We start from the raw sequence: 25,896 nt of genomic DNA on the forward strand, positions 1-25,896 counted from the left end.
TTTTTCCCTCTACTTAATGGGTCAGAAACACATCACTTAGTGCTGGGGGGGGATTTCAATTGCTGGCTGGACCCGAGTCTTGACCGCTTCTCTAGCAGATCAGGAGTAGTAAGTAGATCCGCATCGCGCATTCGGTCATTCATCACTGAATTCGGGATTTCGGATATATGGCGGTTTCTTAATCCTACAGAAAAACAATTCTCTTTTTTTTCCCAGTGTCCATCACACTTACACAAGAATTGATTATTTTTTTATTGATAGCAGACTTATCCCCCTGGTCAACTCTTGCACGTACCAAAGTATTGTCATATCTGACCACGCCCCTATTGTGGTGTCGATGTCATTTCCCAATGTTCCCCGGCCTATGAGGCACTGGCGTTTCAACCCTGTTTTACTTTCAAACCCTCAGTTCGTCAATTACATAAAAGAACATATTATCCTTTTCTTTGAAATTAACTGCACACCTGGTGTATCCTCGCTTCTGGTTTGGGACACATTTAAAGCATATATAAGAGGGCAAATTATTGCATTTACTGCAAGTCTGAAGAGACAGTCGCAAAAGGACCAATCAAATTTGATATCAAAAATTCAGGAGATTGATCGTCAGTACGCTCGTGATCAAACCCCTGAGCTATTTAACCAACGTGTAGAATTGAAAACAAAGCTTGACCTCCTCACCACATACCAAACAGAAAACCTTCTATTAAAAAGTAAAAGTGTATACTATGAGAACAGTGAAAAGACTGGGAAATTACTAGCTAATCAACTAAAAGGCCAAAAAGTTAAACAATTTATAACACGCATTCAAACAGACAATGGCGATATTACTCTTGGTCCCACTGAAATAAATGATACATTTAAAAGTTTTTACTCACGGCTGTATACCTCGCAATTTGACAAGAATGATGATGATGATGATGCTACTATTGCAGCCTTTCTTGATCCCTTGCCTATCCCAACAGTTCCACCAACATTACAGGGGAAAATGGAGGGTCCTGTGTCCCAGGTGGAGATAGCCCGGGCTATCGCATCCATGCAATCTGCGAAGACGCCGGGTCCTGATGGCCTATCGTCGGATTTCTATAAGACATTTTCAGCACTACTTTCGCCATACCTTGTCACGGTCTTCTCTGAGTCCCTTAGGCTTGGCTCACTCCCCCAGTCTATGAACGAGGCTCGTATAACTCTAATTGCAAAAAAGGGCAAGGATCCCACTCTCTGTGCCTCATACAGACCAATCTCTTTGTTGAATACAGATGCAAACATTTTTGCCAAAGCAATGGCACACTGGTTAGAGGAAGTTGCTCCTTTAATAATAGCGAAGGATCAGACTGGCTTCATTAAAAATCGACACTCCTTCTTTAATACTCGGCGGCTATTTAATATCTTATACTCAAGCCCGAGTAATACTCCTGAATCTGTAGTTTCACTTGATGCCGAAAAGGCGTTTGACCGGGTTGAGTGGAAGTATTTGTTTAAGGTCCTGGAAAAGTTTGGACTCGGTCCAATACTTGTTGCAATGATAAAATTGCTATACACTTCTCCCATGGCAAGAGTTCAAACAAATAATATAACCTCTCATCTCTTTGCATTGGGTCGTGGAACCCGCCAGGGATGCCCACTAAGTCCCATCCTTTTTGACTTGGCAATTGAACCACTTGCAATTGCACTTCGGAATAACCAGGATATTTCGGGTATTTGGAGAGGGGGTAGGGAGCATAGGGTGTCCCTGTATGCAGATGATCTTCTCCTGTATGTGTCCGATCCCAATACCTCTCTTCCAGCTGCTCTTTCATTGCTGGAGCAATTTAGCTCAGTGTCCGGATATAAGATTAATATATCTAAGAGTCAATTATTCCCAGTTAATAGAGAAGCGTCGGACTTGGACCATAGCAGCACCCCGTTCCAGATTGAAGAGAGAAAGTTTTCATATCTAGGAGTGGTCGTTACACGGCAATTGAAGAATCTACTAAAAGATAATTTTACTGTTCTGTTAGATCAGGTTAGAACATCATTATCACAGTGGTCTCCCTTAACATTAACGCTTGCTGGACGCATAAATTCAATAAAAAATGAACATACTTCCCAAATTTACATATTTATTCCAGAATGTACCAGTACTTGTTCCTAAATCCTTTTTTGTCTCTTTAGATTCCGTTATTTCCTCTTACATATGGCAAGGCAAAAGGCCTCGGGTCAGTAAAGCCATACTACAGAAACCCAGGAAGGATGGAGGAATGGGGCTCCCAGACTTTCGCCACTACTACTGGGCGGCAAATATTCGGTATATTGCCTTCTGGACTCACTTTTTTCTCCAACTGGATGGTCCGGGTTGGACGTCTTTGGAGCTAGACTCCTGTGAAAACATCTCTCTTCCCGCACTTCTTGCTGCACCACCTGACTGTCATATACCAACCTCTCTTAACCCAGTGATACATCATACCCTTCGGATATGGGTCCAGTTCAGGAGATCCTTTAACTATAGTCTATTCTCTCTTTTGAGTCCAATTGCCTCTAACCACCTTTTCACTCCCTCTTCCTTTGACTATAACTTCCGAATATGGCATGATAAGGGAATTAAATCCTTTGCCGATATGTTTGAAGATGGAAATTTTGTTTCATTTACTCAAATGACCGAGAAATATAACCTGCCCAAAACGCATTTTTTTCGTTACCTACAAGTCAGGCATTATGTGCGCTCGTATGTGCCCGAATTCCCTTTAGCACCCAGTATTAATCCTATTGACCGCTTTCTTTCCTTTGATCCAGTCCCCAAAGGGGCGCTGTCAAAACTGTATAATTATATTTCATTGTCAATGGGATCAGCAACTGATAAGATAAGGGCAGCTTGGGAACAGGACGTGGGGCACCTCCTTGATAAACTGTGGGATTCCATACTCTCATCAATACATAAGTCATCAATCTGTGCTAGGCACTGCCTCCTCCAGTTTAAAGTAGTGCACAGAGCTCATATATCAAAAGCTAAGCTGTCCAGTTTTTACCCGAACATATCCTCCACCTGCGATAAATGCAAATTAGGAGATGCTACATTGATTCATATGTATTGGCTGTGCCCCAAATTGCAGAAATTCTGGCACGACGTTTTCCAAACTCTGTCCACGGTACTAAACAAGAATATTGGCATCAACCCTATCCTCGCGCTGTTTGGTATTTTTGGTGAAGATAATGGTCACTTGTCTACTACAGAACACTGTTTGGTCAGTTTTGCCCTGCTCTTAGCGTGCAATTTTACTAAGATGGAAGGGGACTGCCCTTCCCACGCTTGACCAGTGGCTTCGAGATCTAATGTCCTGTCTCAAATTAGAAATGTTGCGCCTCTCTATGAATAAGTCAAGGGGAAAGTTTCATAAGACGTGGGACCCTTTTTTGGCTTATTTCCACAACACTCAAACTAACCCATGAGAAAAACATATACAGTATGAATATAAATACAACAGCCTTGACTATGTGATGCACTGCTAATACCTCATAATTTTTATATATGGTTTGCCTATATAATATAACCATTCAGGACGGTTGGGGTTGTTGGTGGGTGTTTGTGTTTGTTTTGTGGGGTGTTTTTGTTTTTGTTTTGTTTTTTCTTTTAGTCCTCTGTTCACTTCTATGATTATTTTGTAATCTTTCATTTGTCTATGTACATTAAAACATTGAATAAAACATATCTGAAAGAAAATATTCCATGTACAAAACCTTAGCACAATAAAGTGATCTTGAAATGTAAATAGGGTTGCAGTTAATGTGGGAGCCGCATAATGCCCTTTATTTTGAATTGGTGCTTTTTATTTCTTTACATTCCAAAGTAATGGCAATTTTGTTGTGCCAGTTGATGTTAATCAAGCATTAATTGTTAATATAATTAATTAAACTTAATTGGCTCTAAGTAAAGCTTGTCATAAATTTATCGCATCAGGCGGGTTGTCTCTCAAGCTCAATGAGGACCAAGTCACATCTCCAGGTCCTCCTCTGAGAACCTGGGCAAAAAAATTATGTGCACCCCTGGCTATTAGTATTGTCCTTAATGCTAACTGAAAGGTTTATTTCATGTTATGGTTTATTTTGTGGTATAGAAAATTATATAAGGTTAAAAGGTCATAAATATATACAGTATATACAGTGATTGCACTCAAGGGAGAGATTGTCAATGATAAGGTAATAAATTAAGGTAAAGGCAATTCATTGATATATAAATAAGGTTTAAAAGGAAAAAGGTGAAAAGTTTTTGTTAATTTCTAATTGTGTTGTTTTATTTGTGTGCACCATAGCTCTTACAGTGTGATTACATCAAGGATGGAATAAAAGTTGTAAACCATCAGTTTAAGAGACCACCTTTTCAATCGGGATGCTACGCTAGTTAATTCTATCAGCATTTGAGCTCATTGTTTATTTGTGATTTATTATTATTTATGTGTTTATTTGTACTTTAACAAATAATTTAACAGGCATGAAAATGGGTCAGGGGTTAAAAAGGTGAGAAGGGTGTGGAGGAAATATGTTCCGGCGTTCTGCCAAAATGTCCTCCGTCGGCGATACATGAGGCGAATTTGACAATTTTAATTTTTCACATAAGGCTTAATATTCAAATTAGCAGGGGTTTAATTAGTTGAAGGAGTTGATTTCAACCACCATTGACTCGCGCTCTCACTCCGAAGCCCTGAAACTATCAAATAACTGGCAAACTGCACAGAATTTGTTCAAATCAACTCCAGCGACTAATTGAACCCAGGCTAACTCAAAGATTAAGCCTAATGTAAAAAATTCTGAACTTCCCCTTTTAAGTATAGACCATTGAATATGACCATTAAAATGTTGTCTATAAAAGTTTTAGAGCAATAAAACAACAAAAATGAATGAAATGAATAAGAATCCTTCAAAGTATTTCATAATGGGTCCAAATTATTTTTCGAACAGATCCTGTGACTATAGCACCTGAGAGACAGCCGTTTGCTTTGCTTAGCCAAAACTACAGCTGAGGAGGCAAGATGGATATTTAGAATTTTTTTAAACCTAAGCTTTCAAAACCCTCAACAACAACTGAGCTTGAACAGAGGATTGAGCACGAGCAGTATCAAAAAGTCCTGGCTGTCTTGTTACCCGTTGTGCTGTAATTCCAGGTGCTGCTTGAATTGGATGCTTTAGCGGTCAACAGTCTTTTAGAGCCAGCGCAAGGAGATATTTTTGTCATCTTTACTGGACAAAAATGTGAAGTAATGGCTGTGTTTCCAGTGTGCAAATGCAGCCGTTTGTAGTACAGTATATCTCCTGCCTATTTAATTGCATCCTGGCGAGATAGCAAGGCTATGTTGTTTTGACCGCAAATTCCCAGCGCTCACGGCTCACGCATCATGGTAAAACACGTCACCTGTTTTTTTTCCATCCCCGATTAGAAAATGTGACACGTGATGTCACTCCCATGACTACAGTATTCTTCATTATACATACATTATGGGGCAATAACAAAATAGTAACGCATAGGCATCAAGGAAAGTAACTTTAATCAGATTACGGATTTAGAAAAATGAACGCGTTAGATTGCTCTTTACTGAAAGAAAGTAATCAGATTACTGTTACGCATTACTCACATAACGCGTTACTGACAACACTGCTTTTATATTACCATTAAATACATAAGCTTGACGCTAACTTAACGGGAGCTATTTTTTCACCAGAGATTTGGCTAGCTCTGGCAGTGTTCAATGCTAGCTGGAACGAACGGCAGTAACTTGTCATAACGCAAAATATGAAAACGATTGAAACCATTACTCACCAAATTCAATATGCTGGCAAATGCATTCATCTAAAAAAAAAAAAAAATTGGGAGTGAGACCTCTCCTCTTCCAGCGAACGTGAATTTGTGCTTAGAACAAGATCATCTGTCGCTTTTAACGATCTTTGACGCTCTTTTCTCCCCCCTGCATTCAAACTTGTTTCTCTCTCAGCGGCTGTGATTAACCTCAATGAAGTTGCTCTCCTTGCTAAGCCTTGCCTATCATTCTGCTTTGTAAGTGTTTAGTAACTTTGTGTATTGAATTTGAAAGGAAAATGTGTGGTTTTTTTTTTTGGCGAACTTTTTCATGAAGCTAAACTGTTGAAGCTACTCACGCTTGGAAAAATACGATTGTACAACGTTTTAAATGTATTCATTTGGTATATTTCAGTTGCCACGATGTGAGAGATCAATAAATTGCAGAAAAGTACGCCTTGCGTTTGGACTGCTTGTTTTTGGGTTTGCTGGAATAGCGTCACTGGCACACGCAGCATCAAACAGGGGAAAGGGTAAGCGCTGCCGCGCCAAGCCACTTCTGGCGGCATTTTTGACACATGAAAAATAACGATTACACACTACTGTATGACGGAAAATTTTAGTGGTTTTGTAACCGCGACGTTTTAATAGCATGGTAAACTGTGAAGGTAACCGGCACATGCCTACACCCGACCCCCCCCCCCCCCCCCCCTTAAAAAATTTCTCCTCGGATCTACACGATTCACGTAGGTCATCCTTTTTTACTTCAAAAGGCGAATTTCGCCGAAAGGTGAGAGATTTTCATGCCTGATTTAAGTGTTCCAATATGTTTTTTGTGACTTGATAAGCGTCAACAAAAATTTCATTGCTAAATTAGTAAACAAAAACAAATTATTATTATTTTTTTAATTATTAGATTAGTCGACTAATCGTAAAAATAGTCGGCTGACTAATCGGGAGAAAATTAGTCGTTTGGGACAGCCCTAAAAAGTACTTTGTTATTGTACTGAAGTGCATTTTTTGTGTATCTTTACTTGAGTACAAATATGAAGTGGTACCTTTTACTTTTCCTTCACTACATTTTACAGCACGTATCTCCACATTTTACTTCACTACTCAAATTGTCACCTGTGTTAAACGTTACTTTTGTTTGCTTTTCTCTCATTTCGAATTGACAGTTTTGTTTACTTGTCATGCCTCCGGCGCAATCAATAAGCCCTGTGAAACTGTATTGTGATTGAGCTCTAGAGGGACCAACACAAGTACAAGCAAGATTAGGATGGTGAAAAAGATATTGACCAATAAAAAACAATGAGAGCAGTGCACCTTCAAATGGGTGCTGCATATTCTTGTACAGTAAGCACAGCAGTATTAACCGTAGTAAAAAAAAGTATCTGAACCTTTTGGAATATCTCACATTTCTGCATAGAGTCACCATCAAATGTGATCTAATCTTTGTCAAAATCACACAGATGAAAAAAAGCAGGTGTCTGCTTTAAAACCACACAAACAATTATAGGTTTTCACATTTTAATGAGGATGGCATGCAAACAACACAGAAGGGGGGAAAAATCAGTAAGTGAACCATCACATTTAATATTTTGTGCCCCCCCCCTTTGGCAGCAATAATTTCAACCAGACGCTTCCTGTAGCTGCAAATCAGTGTGGCACGTCGATCAGGACTAATCTTGGCCCATTTCTCTCTACAAAACTGCTGTAGTGCAGTCAGATTCCTGGGATGTGTGGCATGAATCGCAGTCTGTAGGTCATGCCACAGCATCTCAATGGGGTTCAAGTCTGGACTTTGACTAAATGTATCTTTTATGTCCAATTAACATAATTTACAAATAAAAAAAATTAGGAAATCAAGGAGCACAACATTTTTGCTAAAATATACGATTCTACCAAACAAAGACATCTCCACGTATTTCCGATGCCCCCATTCATTTGTAAAGGGCAAAAAAGTGACCTAAATAAGCCCAAAATCTGCAGGAAGTGACCCTTAACCAGCAGGAAATGACCTGACACAGAAATCAGCAGGAAATGATCTAAAATATACAGGAAGTAATCCTGGAATGCCCCAAAATGTGCAGGTTGTGACCAAAATTGAACAGGAAGTGACCTGGGAAAGCCCCAAACAAGAAGTGACCAATGAGCAGAAAGTGACCTGCCTTGAAATCAATGAAAAGAAAAGCCTGAAAACCACCAAAAGATCTTGAAAATAAAACAAAAAGACATTGAAAATGCGGAACACTGCGCTAAAAGACCCCCCCAAAAAAACAACAAAGTTAGCATACAAGCTAAGCATCCCCACGCAAATACATTACGTAGTTGATGAAATTGTATGAAGTGGCAGAAAAAAAATGGGTGGCAACGTCCTTCACATTATCGAAAGGTGGCGAATTTCCCCTTTAGGTGGCTTTAGGCCGAGGCCGTATCTTCATCTCGGTAAATCTCAGCGAGTACTGCCATCCCGTCCAACTGGACCACTCCACGCCATCGGCGTAAGAGGCGTGGGCTCCACCCAGGTACCGGCCGTTCAAGTTGGACGTGTGACAGTTGCGGTACCACCAGGCCCCCTGGTAGTACGTGGCGCAGTTGTTCTCCGACTGGTCCAGGTCCCGGTCTTTGGTGGTAAAAGCCATGCCTGAATGCTTCAGGAGCGAATCGCCTGCGGGCACACAGGTGTCTTGTAACGTCTTACATTTACTTGGGTAACTTTTTGAGAAGAATGTACTTCTAGGAGTAGTTTTAACACGCCATACTTTACTTGTACTTAGGCTACGTCTACACTAGGACAGATAATTTTCTCCAGGGTATTGTGCCGACTATTTTAATACCTGTCTAAACTTAAATTTAGTTTTGACAGAAAGAAATGTCATGAAAAAAACTGATCGCGGGCCTCTTTGACTGGGGGTACCACGCAGGTCACCTTTCGGGGTTTAATTTTCCTCTACGCATTTTTATATACTCATGTTCAGTCGGCATTGAGTTGGGAGGGGACAGCCCCGCAGCTGGCTGATCGGAGACAACGCAGGAAACAAGCTCTGGAAAAAAAACGCTCATCTCTGCGTCATCCGCGATGGGAGGACCACAAATAGGCACTGAATTGAAGCATATTATTGCGACGGAGTTTGAAGGTTCAAGAAAAATGTGTGGAATTGAAAAGAGGAGCAGGAATGCCACGTCGTGATCGTCCGCCTACATTGGTTACGATGCCGTCATGCCGCACTAAAAATGGCAACGGCATGACGTCACTTCCTTAGTATCCCTAGTGTAACCGACATGCTGTATAGTCCAACTAATTACACGTTTAAGACCATTATGCGTCCTAGTGTAGACATAGCCTTACTTACTCCGCTGCAGTCACGGCTTGCAGAGGCTCTACCAGTTTCACCGTTTCACTACATTACACCAATAAGACGTAAATATACAGTCACGCGAACGCACAAGCTTGAGTATTCTTTTCATCCAAACTTTTTTACTTGTAAAAGTAGTCATCCCAAAAAAAATCACTCGAGTACTTGTACACAGTTAATATTAGGCCTGAACGATATTGGAAAAAACTATTGTTGCGATTTTTTGGGGGTTTGCGATATGTTGCGATATTATATTGCAATATTAAAAAAAATTAAATATTTTTTTTTAAAGACATTTTCACTAAATGACTTGAATAGCTGTTTGGAAAGACTTTGGATGACTCACCATCACCACAGTGTACAGTGCTCGTGGTTAATGCGGACCAGAACCCGCCGCGATAAGTGAAAAACCGCAAGTGGCACACTCCCCCCCAATTTTTTTTTCTTTTTGTGTTTTTTGTGCTCAATGTATTTGTTCAGATTTAGCATTGGAAAGAGATACATATAAGACATGTTTTTTTTCCTCACTTTTTCCCCCAAAGTGATTTTAAAAATGTATATAAATAAATGTTTTTTAAGCACTTCAAATGTCATAATTATGATCAGTTTTAAACATAACTGTCCAACCAAATAATTTTTGAACAAGAATAAAGTACTGTAGTATATAAAAGCTTGGCTTTATTAAATGCTTCTGTTTATCTCCCTTAGTTGTGACCGTTGGAGTCACATGTAGAAATTTCAAACTCCTCATATATACTACATCGATGAATTAAAAACCACCATGACTGAATGGAAGTTAAGCAGGCCAAATCGATCCATACTAGTGACTATAGATAATGCTGCAAATATTGTTAATTCAGTACGTGACACAGATGGATTTGGACTATAATGCTGCAAATATTGTTAATGCAGTACGTGACACAGATGGATTCGGACCACAAATAGGATGTCTTGCTCATGTAGTAAACCTAGCTGCTAAGAGAGCTGTAGCAATCAACAGTGTGCCCCGCCTCACTTTACAAACAGTATAGATTGTCCTCAGCACTTTTATACTAAATTTCTTCAGATCAGTAAGAAGTAAGCACATGGATATTATGCATTAAAATGCATGTTTATATGATGGCAATTTAATTTTTGCTCGTTTGCAAAAAAAAAAAAAAAAAAAAAAAAACGGAACAAAAAATACAGTTGTTATTTTTTTTTCAGAGCATTAAATGTGTTGATTCAGATCGAAAATCGTGTTCCCCGTATCGAAAATCGTACCGAACCATGACTTAACTCTATCGTTGCATCCCTATGGAACACCATTCCAGAAGCTATGAAGGGAAAAGATTTCATTTGCCTTAATGCTTAACTTATTAACTGCAATTGTATTTTTTTTTTCTTGAAAAACACATTTTATTTATTCTGTGTTTCTGTGCGGTATTAATATTGTTGTCTTTTAAGAGGCATGGTCTATTGTTTTTAGTTGTGATTTCTTATCACGTTTAAATGGGTGTACTTGCTCTATTAATATATACTGTATTCTCACTGTGTTATTGTAAATTGGTTTAAAAAAAAAAAAATGGGGCGCAATAATATCGCATATTGCAATAATTTATGAGATAAATTATCGCAAACTAAAATTTGTTATTGCGACAGGCCTAGTACTACCCTGTTTTAATGGTCTTATTTCATTTACTTAGATTTTTTTCCTTAGTTTTATCTGTACTTGCTGCTCTTGTTTTTTTGCACTTCTGGTTAGATGCAAACTGCCTTTTTTTGCACTCTACTTGTATTTAATTTGAGCGATATTATTTTGAAGGAACGCTTCTCTTACTGGAGGACCCTTTTTGGCTACTCAATTGATGACATTGTTTTGAAAGATAAATCAGACATTTTAAGCAGTGACTCAGAAATTGGGTATCCTTTTCACTGACAATGTTTTTTACTGATACTTGAGTGTATTTTTGGATGACTACTTTGACTTGTACTTGACTAATATTATTTAAAGTATCGCTACTCCTAATTGTGTACAATTTTCTGGAAATCTACTTCTTAAAAAGAGACACTATACAGGTGCGCTGCAAGTCACTCACAGCGTTGTTTTCTCATCCAAAAACGGTCCAAATTTGGCTACTACAAAGACACCTTTTTTCAACATATACATTTAATCCCCAAAGTTAAATACTCTATTGTTTCAATATGTTTCATTTATTAATTAAAAAAAAAAAATTTCCCCTGACACCCCCCCCCCCAACACCAGGGGGTGCTGCAGCACCCAACTTCCAACACCACTGACGTTGTAAGTACAGTGTCAGTACTTGAGTATCCTCTTCACCAAATACACTGCTGGCCAAAAGTATTGGTACCCCTGCAATTCTGTCAGATAATGCTCCAGTTCTCCCAGGAAATGATTGCAATTACAAATGCTTTGGTAATATCTTCATTTATTTTGCTTCCAATGAAAAAACAAAAGAGAATGGAAAAAAATTAAATCATTATCATTTTACACAAAACTCCAAAAATGGGCCGGACAAAAGTATTGACACCCTTTGAAAAGTCATGATGCTTCTCTAATTTGTGTAATTAACAGCACCTGTTACTTACCTGTGGCACATAACAGGTGTTGGCAGTAACTAAATCACACTTGCAGCGAGTTAAAATGGATTAAAGTTGACTCAACCTCTGTCCTGTGTCCCTGTGTGTACCACATTGAGCATGGAGAAAAGAAAGAAGACCAAATAACTGTCTGAGGACATGAGAAGCAAAATTGTGAGGAAGCATGGGAAATTTCAAGGCTACAAGTCCATCTCCAAAGACCTGAATGTTCCTGTGTCTACCATGCGCAGTGTCATCAAGAAGTGTAAAGCCCATGGCACTGTGGCTAACCTCCCTAGATGTGGACGGAAAAGAAAAATTGACGAGAGATTTCATCGAAAGATTGTGCAGATGGTGGATAAAGAACCTCGACCAACATCCAAACAAGTTCAAGCTGTCCCCCAGTCCGAGGGTACAACAGTGTCAACCCGTACTATCCGTCGGCGTCTGAATGAAAAGGGACTCTATGGTAGGATACTCAGGAAGACCCCACTTCTTTCAGAGATATAAAAAGCCAGGCTGTAGTTTGCCAAAAGTTACCAGAGAAAGCCAAAAACGTAAGATTGTTCTCTGGTCAGATGAGACAAAAGTAGAGCTTTTTGGGAAAAGGCATCAACAAGTTCACAGGGGGAAAAAAATGAGGCCTTCAAAGAAAAGAACATGGTCCCCACAGTCAAACATGGCGGAGGTTCCCTGATGTTTTAGGGTTGCTTTGCTGCCTCTGGCACTGGACTGCTTGACCGTGTGCATGGCAATATGACCTCTGAACACTATCAAGAAATTTTGCAGCATAATGTAGGGCCAGGTTTAAGAAAGCTGGGTCTCCCTCAGAGGTCTTCCAGCAGGACAATGACCCAAAACACACTTCAAAAGCACGAGAAAATGGTTTGAGAGAAAGCACCGGAGACTTCAAAAGTGGCCAGCAATGAATCCCTTTGAACACCTTTGGAGAGATCTGAAAATGTCAGTTTGGAGAAGGCACCTTCAAATCTCAGAGACCTGGAGCAGTTGAAGAATGGTCTAAAATTCCAGAAGAGGATTGTAAGAAACTCATGGATAGATACCGGAAGCGGTTGTTTGCAGTTATTTTGTCTAAAAGTTGTGCTACCAAGTATGAGGGCTGAGGGTGCCAATACTTTTGTCCGGCCCAGTTTTGTGTAAATGATAATGATTTATTTATTTATTTTTACTGTTTTGTGTTTTTTCATTGCAAGCAAAATAAATGAAGATATTAGTACCAAAGCATTTGTAATTGCAATCATTTTCTGGGAGAAATTGAGCATTATCTGACAGAATTGCAGTGGAGCCAATACTTTTGGCCCTTTACTTGTATTTTCGTGAATTTTTTGGATGATGACTTTGAGTTACAATGTTTTGAAGTTATGCTACTCTTACATGAGTTTTTTGCTACCCTACTGATTACATTTAAAATATACAATAGTAATAAATTATAAGGGGTTGTCTTAGTTGACATGCGTCTGTAACATTGGGTGGACATCGGGGGCAGTGCCTCTGAATTGGCAGAATGGAAGGTGTGTTCCAATTATGGGGGATCACACTCCTCGGCCTCCCTGGGAAACTTCATTTAGGGGTACTGGAGAGGAGGGTCTGTCGGAAAGTCCAATTATGGGATTCAGGAGGAGCAGTGTGGTTTTCGTCCTGGCTGTGGAACAGTGGATCAGCTCTATACCCTAAGGAGCGTTCTCGGGGGGAGGAGTCGTGGGAGTTTGCCAAAATGAACAATAAATTATAAGCGGTGACTGATCTACTCAAGGATTCCTTTCACCTAATATTTTTTTTTATTTACTTGTACTGGAGTGAATTTTTTGGATGACTATTTTTACTTGTACTTAGATTATTTCGAAGTAACGCTACTCATATTTGAGTCAAATTTTTTTGGCTACTATCGCCACCACTGCCTGTGGGACGCATAAACTCACTAACGTATTCATATACGCTCCGTGACCGGCTTCTGATTTTTGGGACTCGGTACCTGCGGTTCCCGAGTAGCGGTCCACGTCCAGGGGGTAGCCATCTTCTTCGGGGTTGACCGAGTCTCGGCCCACGGAGAATTCGGCATAATTGGCGAAGGCCGTAGCGTTTTCAAAGTCAGCCATGTCGATTCGCAACTCGTAACCGCCCGAGCGGGTCAAGGCGTAGATCCGCTGTAGGCCTGAAACATACAGGCACCATTGCGCTTTTCATGAAACAAACACAAAGGAATCTATTGAAGGGCCACATCAAATCACTGTTAATTTTTTTTTCACTTTGTCCACATTTTGGTGCATTCCAGGGTAATTTGCTATACATTTTGGATCACTTTCTGTTGATTTCAAGACATTTCTGGCTCACTCCCTGTTCACTGGTGACTTCCTGTTAAATTTAGGGTACTTATAGTTCACGTCCTCTTGATTTTTGTTTACTTCCAGCACATTCCGAGGCATTCCAGGGTCACTTTCTCTATATTTTGGATTATATAGTGGCATGAAAAAGTATCTGAACCTTTTGGAATTTCATACATTTCTGCATAAAATCACCATCAAATGTGATCTGATCTGACCTCCAGTGTAACAATAGGATCTATTGTTATTTGGTTTGATGTTTCCTGAGGTACGTAGATAAGTGACAGACATTGTGTTACGGTTGTTGTGGTCCGCGTTGCCGGTGGAAAGCAATAAAAGCTGACTCAAGTGAGTTAGGAAATCAATTCTGTGCTTTATGAATAGAGAAAAGGCGGAATTTAACATCCTGTAGCTGCAGATCAGTCTGGCACATTGATCAGGACTAATCTCGGCCCATCCTTCGCTACAAAACTGCTGTAGTTCAGTCAGATTCCTGGGATGTCTGACATAAATCGCTGTCTTTAAGTCAGTGCTTCTCAATTATTTTCTGTTACGCCCCCCCAAGGAAGACGTAAATGTTTCGCGCCCCCCCAAACTCTGCCGCCACTGTAAATAGTATCATTTGTCTATAATATTACTATTATAAGTACGCCTCTGCCTCACATTGTATCCTTTTTTTTCTATTAGAGAAAATAACGGATCAACTTATAAAGTATAACTTTATTAACATTGTTTTGTTTGTAACAGAAAAGAACGCGCATCAATTTGCCTGAATTTAAAAAAAAAAAAAAAAAGTCACATCTAAACTGTAAAAATACACTTAAGGTACATTTTTGACCATTTGATACTGAAAAATAAAATCAGTAAATAATAACAAATTTAAATTGATTAGAAACATTAACTCATGAGGACAAAAAATTTGACCGAAAAAACAAAATTGAATAGAAGAAGAAAAAAAAAAGTGTCTTTGGACAGAAGGACAGCTTTTATTTTCGCTGCTCGCTGCTCCCAGTATCACCTCCAGTTTGCAATGGTGTGGGGCTATTTTGCAATGAGCATGCTAACAGTGCTCACTGGTTTACTTATATAACACTGACAAAGCGGGATGATTGTGGGCAATATTCGGCACGTTTTCGCTGAAAAACAACAAAGCGGCTTATCAATGAGATTGGGGTCTAATGTCTCTAAGTGGCGTCTTAATAGGCTGTATTGGCTGAGCCAAAATTGTGTTGGTTCGTTCCACTGAAATGGATCTACGTGACCTCTGCATTGTAATTTACATACGTTGCTAATTACTACCAAAAAAAAAGTTCTACTCACGGTTTCCAGTCATTTTTTAGTAATTAGCGTTTTCGTGTCGGTCTTTTTTCCCCCCGTGGCGCAGTGATATTGATACGGCGGAGTCGTATCGTCAGTGTGTGAAGCCATTTTAGGTCACGTACACCAATAGGAGACGAGGACTGTTGCTATGCGCTTCGATAAACAAACAATATGGCGGCGACCGTGCCAAGCTACAACACGAGCGAAGATGAACCAAAGATAAGAAAACCGCATTCGGAATTTAGTCAAAAGGCATCGAAACAATGCTATATGCATCTCTCAACTGTCCAAGGGCGAAAAAGGGCAGGAATTTGGAAAAAACGTGCAGAGCCCGCGTGGTTGCGTCAGACAATGGCTTTCTTCCCAGGCTCCGTCGAAGGATCTTGCTGAAAATGCGTCGACTGGGATTTTTAACGACATTCACTACAGGTAAGCCACACGCAACGCCTTTACTACAAGGTTAATTGTTATTAACTTATGCTAAAAAAAATCTTATTTAAACTAGTGTCGTAACGATACCATTTTTTAGCCCAGATATCAATACCACTTTGTTATAAAATGTATATAGGGTACAGTGTGTCGAAAGTGAATCCAGTAGAACTTTTTATTGCATACCAGTTATGGGTGACAATGGCTAAATAAACCTTTTGGCTCAAGAACATCAAGCTGTAGTCAATAAAAGCCCTGATACTGACGTGGCAGTGATTGCTGTTAGTCTACAGATAGATTTACAGTGTAAATTGCATTTTTTCACAGGAGGAGGCAGCAGAACGAGGACTGACGTCTCTAAGGTCTCTGCAGCTCCTGGCACTAGTGTGTGTTCAGCACTCATTGGCATCCATACATTCACAGGTTGTGACTCTGCTTGTGCCTTTCATGGCAAAGGCAAAAAAAACCTTTTCTTTTGCACGTCATAAAAAAGAATACCTGACTGGGTTTGCAAAGCTGGGCAGCAGTTTTAAACTTGACCTACAAACATTTAACACGTTGTGTAAATACGTGTGCCACCTGTTTTGCCAGTCATGTGCCAAAAATGATGCCAAATGCAGATCTTTCTGTATGGCCTCGTCAGTCTTGCCAGAACATTCTATTCCCCCCAAAACTGATGCTCTGTACCAACATTGCAGGACAGCAGACTATCAAGCAGCAATTATGAAACGTTGTCTGACAGTTAAAATGTGTGCCCCTTCACCCATTGGGAATGGGTGGGACATTGAGGATGGGCAGTTGGCAGTGACATGGATGACTAAAAATCCTGCCCGATACTGTTTTGCAAGTAGTCAACTGTAGTTGAAAGGCAACCAATTGTGACATGGGAAGATGTTCCTGTATGTCTGCAAAACTTTCTTGTACTGATTTATATCGGTGCCAAGCATGTGAGAATGTTTCCAAAGAAACAGAAGACACTTGGATGGGATGATGACTTTGAGTAAAGCGATTTTGAGGAGTAATGTTGTCATGTACAGTTTTACTATTCTTTTATTTCTATTTTTTTTAATTCGTTTTTCAATATTTGTATGTGTAATAATGTGTATTTCTATAGTATGAGATACTTCCATGTTTAAATAAATGTGTACCAACAGTACTATACTTGAATGATTCCAACCTTTTGTGTATATACAGTGTGATTAAAAAAGGCTGTGCCAAAATCAAAATGCCATGTCAAAAACGAAAAACATAAAAAAAAAAAAAAAAAAACTACCTTGGACAGATTAGGAAGTAACTAAGTTTAATTTCATGTTTTCATAGTACTCAAATATGGCCATCACCAGCAGCATGGACAACATCAAGTTGACATGAGAATTCCTCCCTCCCGCGTTGATTGCGTCTGTTATGTAATCTTTCATGTCATCAATATTCGCTGGAAGTGGTGGAACATACACTTAGTGTATAACATACGTTATGTGCCATAAAGATGGATAACGAACTTTGTCTTTAACATACCAACACGTCCAGCAAGTACTGATGATGTGAAATATCGAACAACAGTCGCAATCAAGACAATAACTGCGACATGCACACATTTGAGAGGAATTCTCATCGTGGCTTGATTTTGTCCGTGCTGCTGGGTGTGCTCACATTTGAGCACTTGTGAAACATGAAATAAAACTTGGAAGTTATCGTCAACACGTGTCCATCACTTCTTTTGTGATGTCTTTCATTTTTTAAGTATCACCTTATGATTTTGGCACATTATATTTTTGATCACCCTTTAATTTTTTTGTCTTATTCCATTTTTGCCATGATTCACATCTAGGAGGGTGTGGTAGCAATTGGGTTGATTTTCAGCTATTTATGATCATGGCGTGCATTTTTTATTTTATATATTTCATTGCATAGTAGGTTGTGATATTTTTAATATGACACATAAGCCTTTAGCTTAATTCAATATATATTTCATTGTGCTGGGTGCAAATCATTAATGTTGAAGTGTTTCCTTCAAGAAATTAGCTACATTTCTCATTCTGAATTCACCTATGTGTATACTAAGGCACCAATACTTGTTTCAAATGTTTGGTAGATGTGTTTATGACATTTGATAAAGATTTTGTGTTGCCAGAATTAATATAACACTTAAAACAAGCAAAAACAGCAACACTAAATCTGTATTTTTGTGTATTCACATCAGGATACATTTCTGGCTGGTGACTAAGTTAGGAGGGTATTGGCTTTGAAAAAATCAATTTTCTAAGCACTTTTTCCATGGTCCCAATAACGCCATATTTCCACAAGCTTGTCCATTCGCAGCACTTCCTGGTCAACTCTAATCTTTTAATGGACGACGGTCTCACAGAAGAAGTTGTAGCTGTCAGTGAAGGGTGTTTCAGTTCTGAAAAACACGCACACACACATAAACCATGTGAGAACTGTTTCATCCATATCATATTTACATAATCTTCCAATCCAAATTATATAGGCTTGTCTATTCTGCCATTTTTTCCTGAATAAAATTATCAAATAGGTTTTTGGAACTACGGTTAAACAGACTAAATACTATGTTATTTGTCAATCTAAACTTTTTGCTCAAAGTTAACAATCTAACATCATAATAATGACCGCTACAGCCCAGAACTCACATTGCAAGTCTTAACTTCATATGTGATCTGACCAGAAGCCCACAACTCACATAGTTATTCACAACAAAAGGCGTGTGTGTGGCTTACCTGTAGTCAATGTCGTTAAAAATCCCAGTCGACGCATTTTCAGCAAGATCCTTCGACGGAGCCTGGGAAGAAAGCCATTGTCTGACGCAACCACGCGGGCTCTGCACGTTTTTTCCAAATTCCTGCCCTTTTTCGCCCTTGGACAGTTGAGAGATGCATATAGCATCGTTTCGATGCCTTTTGACTAAATTCCGAATGCGGTTTTCTTATCTTTGGTTCATCTTCGCTCGTGTCGTAGCTTGGCACGGTCGCCGCCATATTGTTTGTTTATCGAAGCGCATAGCAACAGTCCTCGTCTCCTATTGGTGCAAGTGACCTAAAATGGCTTCACACACTGACGATACGACTCCGCCGTATCAATATCACTGCGCCACGGGGGAAAAAAAGACCGACACGAAAACGCTAATTACTAAAAAATGACTGGAAACCGTGAGTAGAACTTTTTTTTTGGTAGTAATTAGCAACGTATGTAAATTACAATGCAGAGATCATGTAGATCCATTTCAGTGGAACGAAATCCATTTTCTAAGCACTTTTTCCATGGTGCCAATACAGCCTATAATTGATTTGGCTTCCGGCTGTCCGCTATAATCATTTTTAGACAGTGGTCTTTCCTCGTCTACCACTGTATTAAATGTCAAAGCCAAAAGGCAAACGGCCCAAAAAAAGCGCATTCTCGTCGGCCGAGGGAGAACCGTAGTTGAGGGTGGTCGTCGTGACGATCCCAAGCCGAAAATGGCACTTCTTGGGCGGACACGTGAGAACCGGAGAAGACAGTGGGTCGCTGTGCGAGTCCGGCCGGAAAACGGCTTTCGAAAACGGCGCACAGCTCTCCAGCTCTTCATGAGTCTCTTCCGTGATTCCGTGTGCTCTTGCTTACTTCAAAAATACTGCGCGCACTTTGAAAATGAGAGCGCCACTGCCACCTACTGAGTGGATGTGCAAGTACACTTTATTCTAGTACGGCAAAAAAAAACAACAACAAAAAAAAAGTTCCCCGAGGTCACATGCGCCATCCCTGGCATCGCTCTGCGCCCCCCCAGGGGGGCGCGCCCCACTATTTGAGAAGTACTGCTTTAAGTCATGCCACAGCATCTCACTGGGGTTCTAGTCTGGACGTTGACTTGGCCATTCGTAAAACGTATATTTTGTTCTTCTGAAACCATTCTGAAGTTGATTTACTTCTGTGTTTTGAATTATTGTCTTGTTGTAGCATCCATCCTCTTTTTAGCTTCGAATGTCTGAGAGATGGCCTCAGGTTTTCCTGCAAAACATCCTGATAAACTTTTGAATTCATTTTCCATTATTGATTGAAAGTTGTCCGGGCCCTGAGGCAGCAAAACACCCCCAAATCATGATGCTCCCTCCACCATGCGACACGGTGGGGATGAGGTGTTGTTGTTGGTGAGCTGTTCCATTTTTCCTCCATTCATGAAGTTGTGTGTTACTCCCAAATAATTCAACTTTGGTTTCATCAGCCAACAAAATATATTGCCAAAACTTCTGTGGAGTGTCCACGTGCCTTTTTGCGGACATTAAACGTGAAACAATGTTTTTTTTTTTTTTAGACAGCATTGGCTTCCTCCGTGGAGTCTTCCCACAAACACCATTCTTGGCCATAGTTTTACATATAGTGGATGTGTGCACACAGATATTGGAGTGTGCCAGTGATTTCTGTAAGTCTGTAGCAGACACTCCAGCGTTCTTTTTTACCTCTCTTAGTATTCTGCACTGAACTCTTGGCGTCATCTTTGGTGGACGGCCACTCCTTGGGAGAGAAGCAAAAGTGCCAAACTCTCTCCATTTGTAGACAACTTCTCTGACTGTTGATTGATGAACATCCAGACTTTTAGAGATAGTTCTGTATCCTTTCCCAGCTTTATTCAAATCACCAATCCTTGATTGCAGATCTTCAGACAACTCTTTTGACCGTACCATGATGCACATCAGACAAAGCTTCGCGTCAAGTCGGTTTTTTAACTTTAAATTTTTTTTTTTTTTTTTTACTTTAAACCACTCATCAGTGCTTGGGCACACACCTAACTTAAATTGTTTGGTAAAAAATGTTTTAAATTGCTCTTTAAGTCTCCTTAGGCAGAGGGTTCAATTACTTATTTTTTCCCCCTTCTGTCATTGTGTGCACGCTATCCTCATTAAGATATGAAGACCGATAAATGTTTGGGTGGTTTTAGTTAAAGCAGACACTGTATTTTCATCTGTGTGATTTTGACAAAGATCAGATCACATTTGACGGTGATTTTATGCAGAAATGTGAGAAATTCCAAAAGGTTCAGATACTTTTTCGGTATGAAAAGGTATACAGTGGTATACCGTACAATTGGTTTTAAGACATTTCTGGGTCACTTCCTGTTATTTTGGAGTACTTACACTTCACTTCCTGTTGATAGCTGGTCGTTTTATTCCCAATGGAAATGAATGCGATAAAAATAAATAAATGAATAAATAAAGGGGGATGTTTTTGTAAAATTTTCACTTCCTGGTAGTTTTGGTATATTTCCGGGCCACTTTCTGTTTATTTTGGGTTACTACCTTTGATTTTGGGGCATTTGTAAGTCATTTTCTGTTGATCTCAGGTCATTTCTTGTCGATTTGGGGACCTTCATAGGTCACTTCCTGTTGATATCGGGTCACTTCTGTTAATTATGTGACACTTCTGTCGCTTCTTGTGGTGATTGGGTGACTTCCTGTTCATTTTTAAGCAATTTGAAAAAAACAAACAAAAAATCTTGACGTGTCACCCCAGGTGTAAAGGTTTGGTTCATGAGTCAAATTTTGGCTGGGGATTTGAAGGGAACAGTGATGGACTCAAATGTGTGTGTGCGTTTGCGCGTGTTTTTCTGACCTAGCCAGTGCTCTCCTGTGGTTTTTCCAAAGCCGTCTCGATATGCTTCCCAACCGCGAAAGAAATTGACGGAGCCATCCTGTCTTCTTTGGATCACCTGCACTCCCACACACACCCACACATACACACACCTGTCAGCCAGACAGCTTGCCCGCTAAGCAAATTAGCATCATCAGCTCATTAGCGAGGTGCACTGAGGGAACTGGCTAACGAGCTCACCGTGCGGTGATTAAGGAAAGGCAAAGACCGTGTTGCTTTTAGCTGTCGACTGCAAAGGCCGATATTTGAAAGGAAAATTCAGCCGATTCCCGATGTGGAAAGCTAATTTTGTCAGCTGATATTTGAGACCGATGTACTTTTTTAAAAGCGGGTTGATTATGAAAGATATTGCAATTGATATTGACTTAATATATAAATAATTATTTCAATTATTTTTTACATTTTTTTTTTTTTTTTTTTAAAATTTTAATAAATGAATTTATTTTTACTGGTAGTCCCCTGGTTACGACGTACCTGACTTACATGATTTCGACTTAACGACACTAGAGTCTCGTCCGACATTTTGTCTTCAGTTGTTGTTGTTGTTCTGTTTGTTTTTTATTATTAATAATGTTGACTTTTGTGTTTTGATGCATGCTTTTATTTCAGTGCAGGAAGCATATAGCAGATATATATAGTACTTCCACACGCGAGTAAGAGCGCATGTACATACGGAGAAGAACGTATTTGCTCACACAAAGAAGTTGTGCAGCTGAGTGAAAGAGTGAGAGAATAGATTACAGCTGCGAGCCTGCAGGCACATTTGTTGCTTGTGAAGCATCCACAGAGGCAAAACCTGTCTATAACACCTTTTGTACTCTTAATTGTGCGTTTTCAATTCTGGTCAAATACTTGGGGCAAGTGCGTAGGTTTGCATAGGGACGGTAGGGACAAAACACTACCAAATTTTCAGGATGCTCAAATTGTCCCCACCAATTTTTAAGCAACCTTATTTGCGTTATATAATGACCTCAGTTATAAGTCATTTAGATTGTCAACCCATATTTTTTAGTTGTTGTAATTGACCCCACCGTTATTAAGTGAATTATTTTCAATATGTTCAGACTTACCCCGGATAGCAGACCAACACTGAATAAACATAGATTTTCCATCAAAATCATCAGTATGGTTGACATAGAAATTTTTGACGTCAAGTGATGTAGAAACAACGTTGTTCTATGGTATGTCAGGCGATGGTTGGGTTTATATTGTTTTATGGTTGATGAACTAATGTTGACAAATAGTTGATTTATGATTGACCGGGAAGTATGATTGAAAAGTCATTGAATTATGGATGAGCGGTTGTTGTGGTCGAAAACATAACATTGATTCAGCGTTGTTCCAATATTATTAATAATCAAAATGACGTTTAGGTTCTGTAAGGATTTCAACGTTGTAGCAGCATTAATTGAGGGTGCAAAAGTGATGTTGATTCAATGTAATGAGATCGACAGCAGAATGTTGATCCAACATCTTTTCAATGTCGGTCTGCTATCTGGGACATGTACAGTACCTCTTTACACTTGTTGAATGTGCCGGTTCAATTTTTTCCCTCCGAAACGCTTATTTGATTGGCTTTTGACATCAATGTTATGGAAGTGGGGAACACACCACTAATTTTGCTACGGAAAGTCTGACCTGCATCAGAGGTGGCATAGCATTAAACTGTTTGAACTTACTAACGTGCAAAACTCGATTAGGAAGCTGGTTAGAGAGTAGGGTCCTCCTCTATGTGTTTTCTACTGTTAACATTAAATGTTACATTAAATGTTACATTAAATTAAATGTGAGAAATGTAGTGAACCGAGGTCCACCCCCTTTTCCCCAATTTTACTTTATATTTTATGTATGTGGTCTTAAAGCAGCCTACAGAGCTTTCATTTTTTTGTTGAGTTTGGCTGTGCTTGTGGACAAAAGCTGTAATGTTTTACCTGAAGGACAGCTCCATTTGTATTTATTAGGGCCCGAGCACTAAGCGTGCGAAGGCCCTATTGTTTTGCAAAGGATTATTATTAGGGCCCGAGCACTAGGCGTGCGAAGGCCCTATTGTAATGCAAAGGATTATTATTATTATTATTATTATTAGGGCCCGAGCACTAAGTGTGCGAAGGCCCTATTGTTTTGCAAAGGATTATTATTGTTTTTTTTCAGGGCAAATGAAAACGGGCAATTTGGAGGGCTTGAACATGCACGAAAAGTCACCAAAATTTGCACATACGTGCAGAAAAATGTAAATTTAGATAATTTTGCAACGTTGCAAAAAAATGCAACAAAATGGCTCAGTGGCCGCCCCCTTGAAATTTTAAAATTGACCTATAACATTAGGGTTTGTCAGCGTAGAGCGATGAAATTTGGAGAGTCTTTACCTTGTCAAAAACTGCTCCAAAAAAGCATGGCACCAATATTCCAAACCCAACAGGAAATCGGTTATTTTGGATCGAATGTGAAATTTTTATCGATTTACAGGGTGCACATTTGAGACCTTTTCGCCGAGGGAGTTAGTTGGATCATCTTCAAAATTGGTGAGACTGTTCAGAAGACATATGAGATCTTAAGTTTTCAAAATGGTGTATTTGCATTCATGGGTCTGACCTGGGCGTGGTGCCAAAGTCGGCCATTTTTTTGGCAAAATGACAAATTCAGTAAATGACTAATAGCTCCTTGACACAACGTTCAATCTTTTTCATATCTGGCATGTATGTGCGGTATCCCACCCTTAACACGAGTGCATTGAATTATTACCCATTAGGCCTAGCACCCCATATGGGAAAACGAAATGCCTTTTTTTTTACGAGACAGGCTCCTCCTCCAAGGGAAAAAAATCTAGTGACCTAAAACCTGCATCCGGAGAGCCTTAAGACATGTGTTCAGGTGACTGATCCAAAATATTGAAATTTCGTTGAAGCGGAGAGGTCCAAACAGGAAAGTGAAAATGACCGTCAACAATTTGTCTCGCCAAAAACTTTGAACAGTCATAATTCGGCAGATATACAACATATCTGCGCCAAACTTCCCGTGCTTGTTGAGAGTCATACCCTGAAGGGTCTTGCAGGGGTCATTCGCATCAACCCTACAGTGCCAACTAGTGGCGAGAGAAAGGAGTTTTAAAAAAGGCCTTTCCTATTGGGTTTTTTTCAACGTAGAGCAATGAAATTTGGGGAGTCCATACCTTATGCAAAACTGCTCCAAAAAGTCTCTTGCACCCATATTCCAAACCCAACAGGAAATCAGGTATTTTGGATCGAATGTGACATTTTTATCAATTAACAGGGTGCACATTTGAGACCTTGTCACAGAGGGAGTTAGTTGGATCATCTTCAAAATTGGTGACACTATTCAGGAGACATAGGAGATCTTAAGTTTTCAAAATGGTGCGTTTTCATTCATTGATCTTACCTGGGCGGGGTGCCAAAGTCGGCCATTTTTTCGGCAAAATGACAAATTCAGTAAATGACTAATAGCTCCTTGACACAACATTCAATCTTTTTCATATCTGGCATGTATGTGCGGTATCCCACCCTTAACACGAGTGCATTGAAATATTACCCATTAGGCCTTGCGCCCCCTAGTGGGAACATGAAATGCCTTTTTTTACGAAACAGGCTCCTCTTCCAAGGGAAACAAATCTATTGACTTCAAACCTGCATCAGGGGAGCCTTAAGACATGTGTTCAGGTGCCTGATGAAAAATGCTGAGGTTTGTTTGAAGTAGAGGGGTCCAGACAGGAAAGTGAAAATGACTTGACATTTTGTCTCTCCACAAGTTTTGAACAGTCATAACTTGGCAGATATACAACATATCTGCACCAAACTTCTAGTGCTTGTTGAGAGTCATACGCTGAAGGGTCTTGTAGGGGTCATTTGCATCAACCCTACAGAGCCAATTGGTGGCAATAGAAAGTCACTCATTTTTCTAATACATGTCCAGTTCTTTTCAGGTTGGTCATTGTAGTTTCATGACCTTTTGTAATACTTATTTTACGGCCCATGTCCACATGTCTCTGTCTGTTGCCGTGACGACCCTTTGTTCGCCATTAAAAGGATTTTTTTTTTTTCAGAGACTCGGGCAGCTTATAGAGCCACAGAATTTGGCACACTTGGTCGAATTGGCCCTGTTGGAAGATTCATTTTGGTTTTGAATAAGGGCTTGGCTGCACAGCTCAGTAGCGCCTCCTTTTTTGTAGTACTCTCTCCAATAGGGGTTTTTATCTCTTAGCTGTGTGAATGTTAAGAGGCGACTTTCGAGCATGTTAGGTTCTAATGAGATGATTAGAGAGGACGACCTGCCACCACCCTGACCTGCACACTGTCCGAGTTGCGTGACGTCAGAGTTGCGGCAAATTGCGAGGGCCCGTTCAGTCCTGCTTGTAGGCCTAGTTTTTTTTTGTTATTCCCTGACAAAGAAGTTTTTTCAGTTATATTTAATGTTTTTATTTCAACAATGTTGAGTGGTCTTAAGCAGAGGTTGC

General features: G+C 39.8%; 1 protein-coding gene across 3 annotated transcripts in view; it reads right to left on the reverse strand.

Annotated features, from left to right (window-relative positions):
* Positions 1 to 7,230: 7,230 nt before the first annotated feature.
* The window catches only part of LOC130908755 (fibrinogen C domain-containing protein 1-like), a 38,534-nt gene continuing 19,868 nt past the window's right edge, over positions 7,231 to 25,896 (reverse strand). Inside the window, exons 6-8 of one of the 3 annotated variants that reach the window (XM_057824520.1) lie at positions 21,390 to 21,486; positions 13,694 to 13,873; positions 7,231 to 8,432 (exon numbers count right to left, since the gene is read on the reverse strand). In XM_057824520.1, coding sequence (XP_057680503.1) covers positions 8,173 to 8,432; positions 13,694 to 13,873; positions 21,390 to 21,486 — 537 coding nt within the window. In that variant the 3' untranslated portion in view covers positions 7,231 to 8,172. The remainder of the gene's footprint in view (positions 8,433 to 13,693; positions 13,874 to 21,389; positions 21,487 to 25,896) is intronic. The other 2 variants (XM_057824521.1, XM_057824522.1) reach the window with 2 other exon arrangements.

The sequence above is a fragment of the Corythoichthys intestinalis genome, chromosome 20 (assembly GCF_030265065.1).
Source record: "Corythoichthys intestinalis isolate RoL2023-P3 chromosome 20, ASM3026506v1, whole genome shotgun sequence".
NCBI lineage: Eukaryota > Metazoa > Chordata > Actinopteri > Syngnathiformes > Syngnathidae > Corythoichthys > Corythoichthys intestinalis.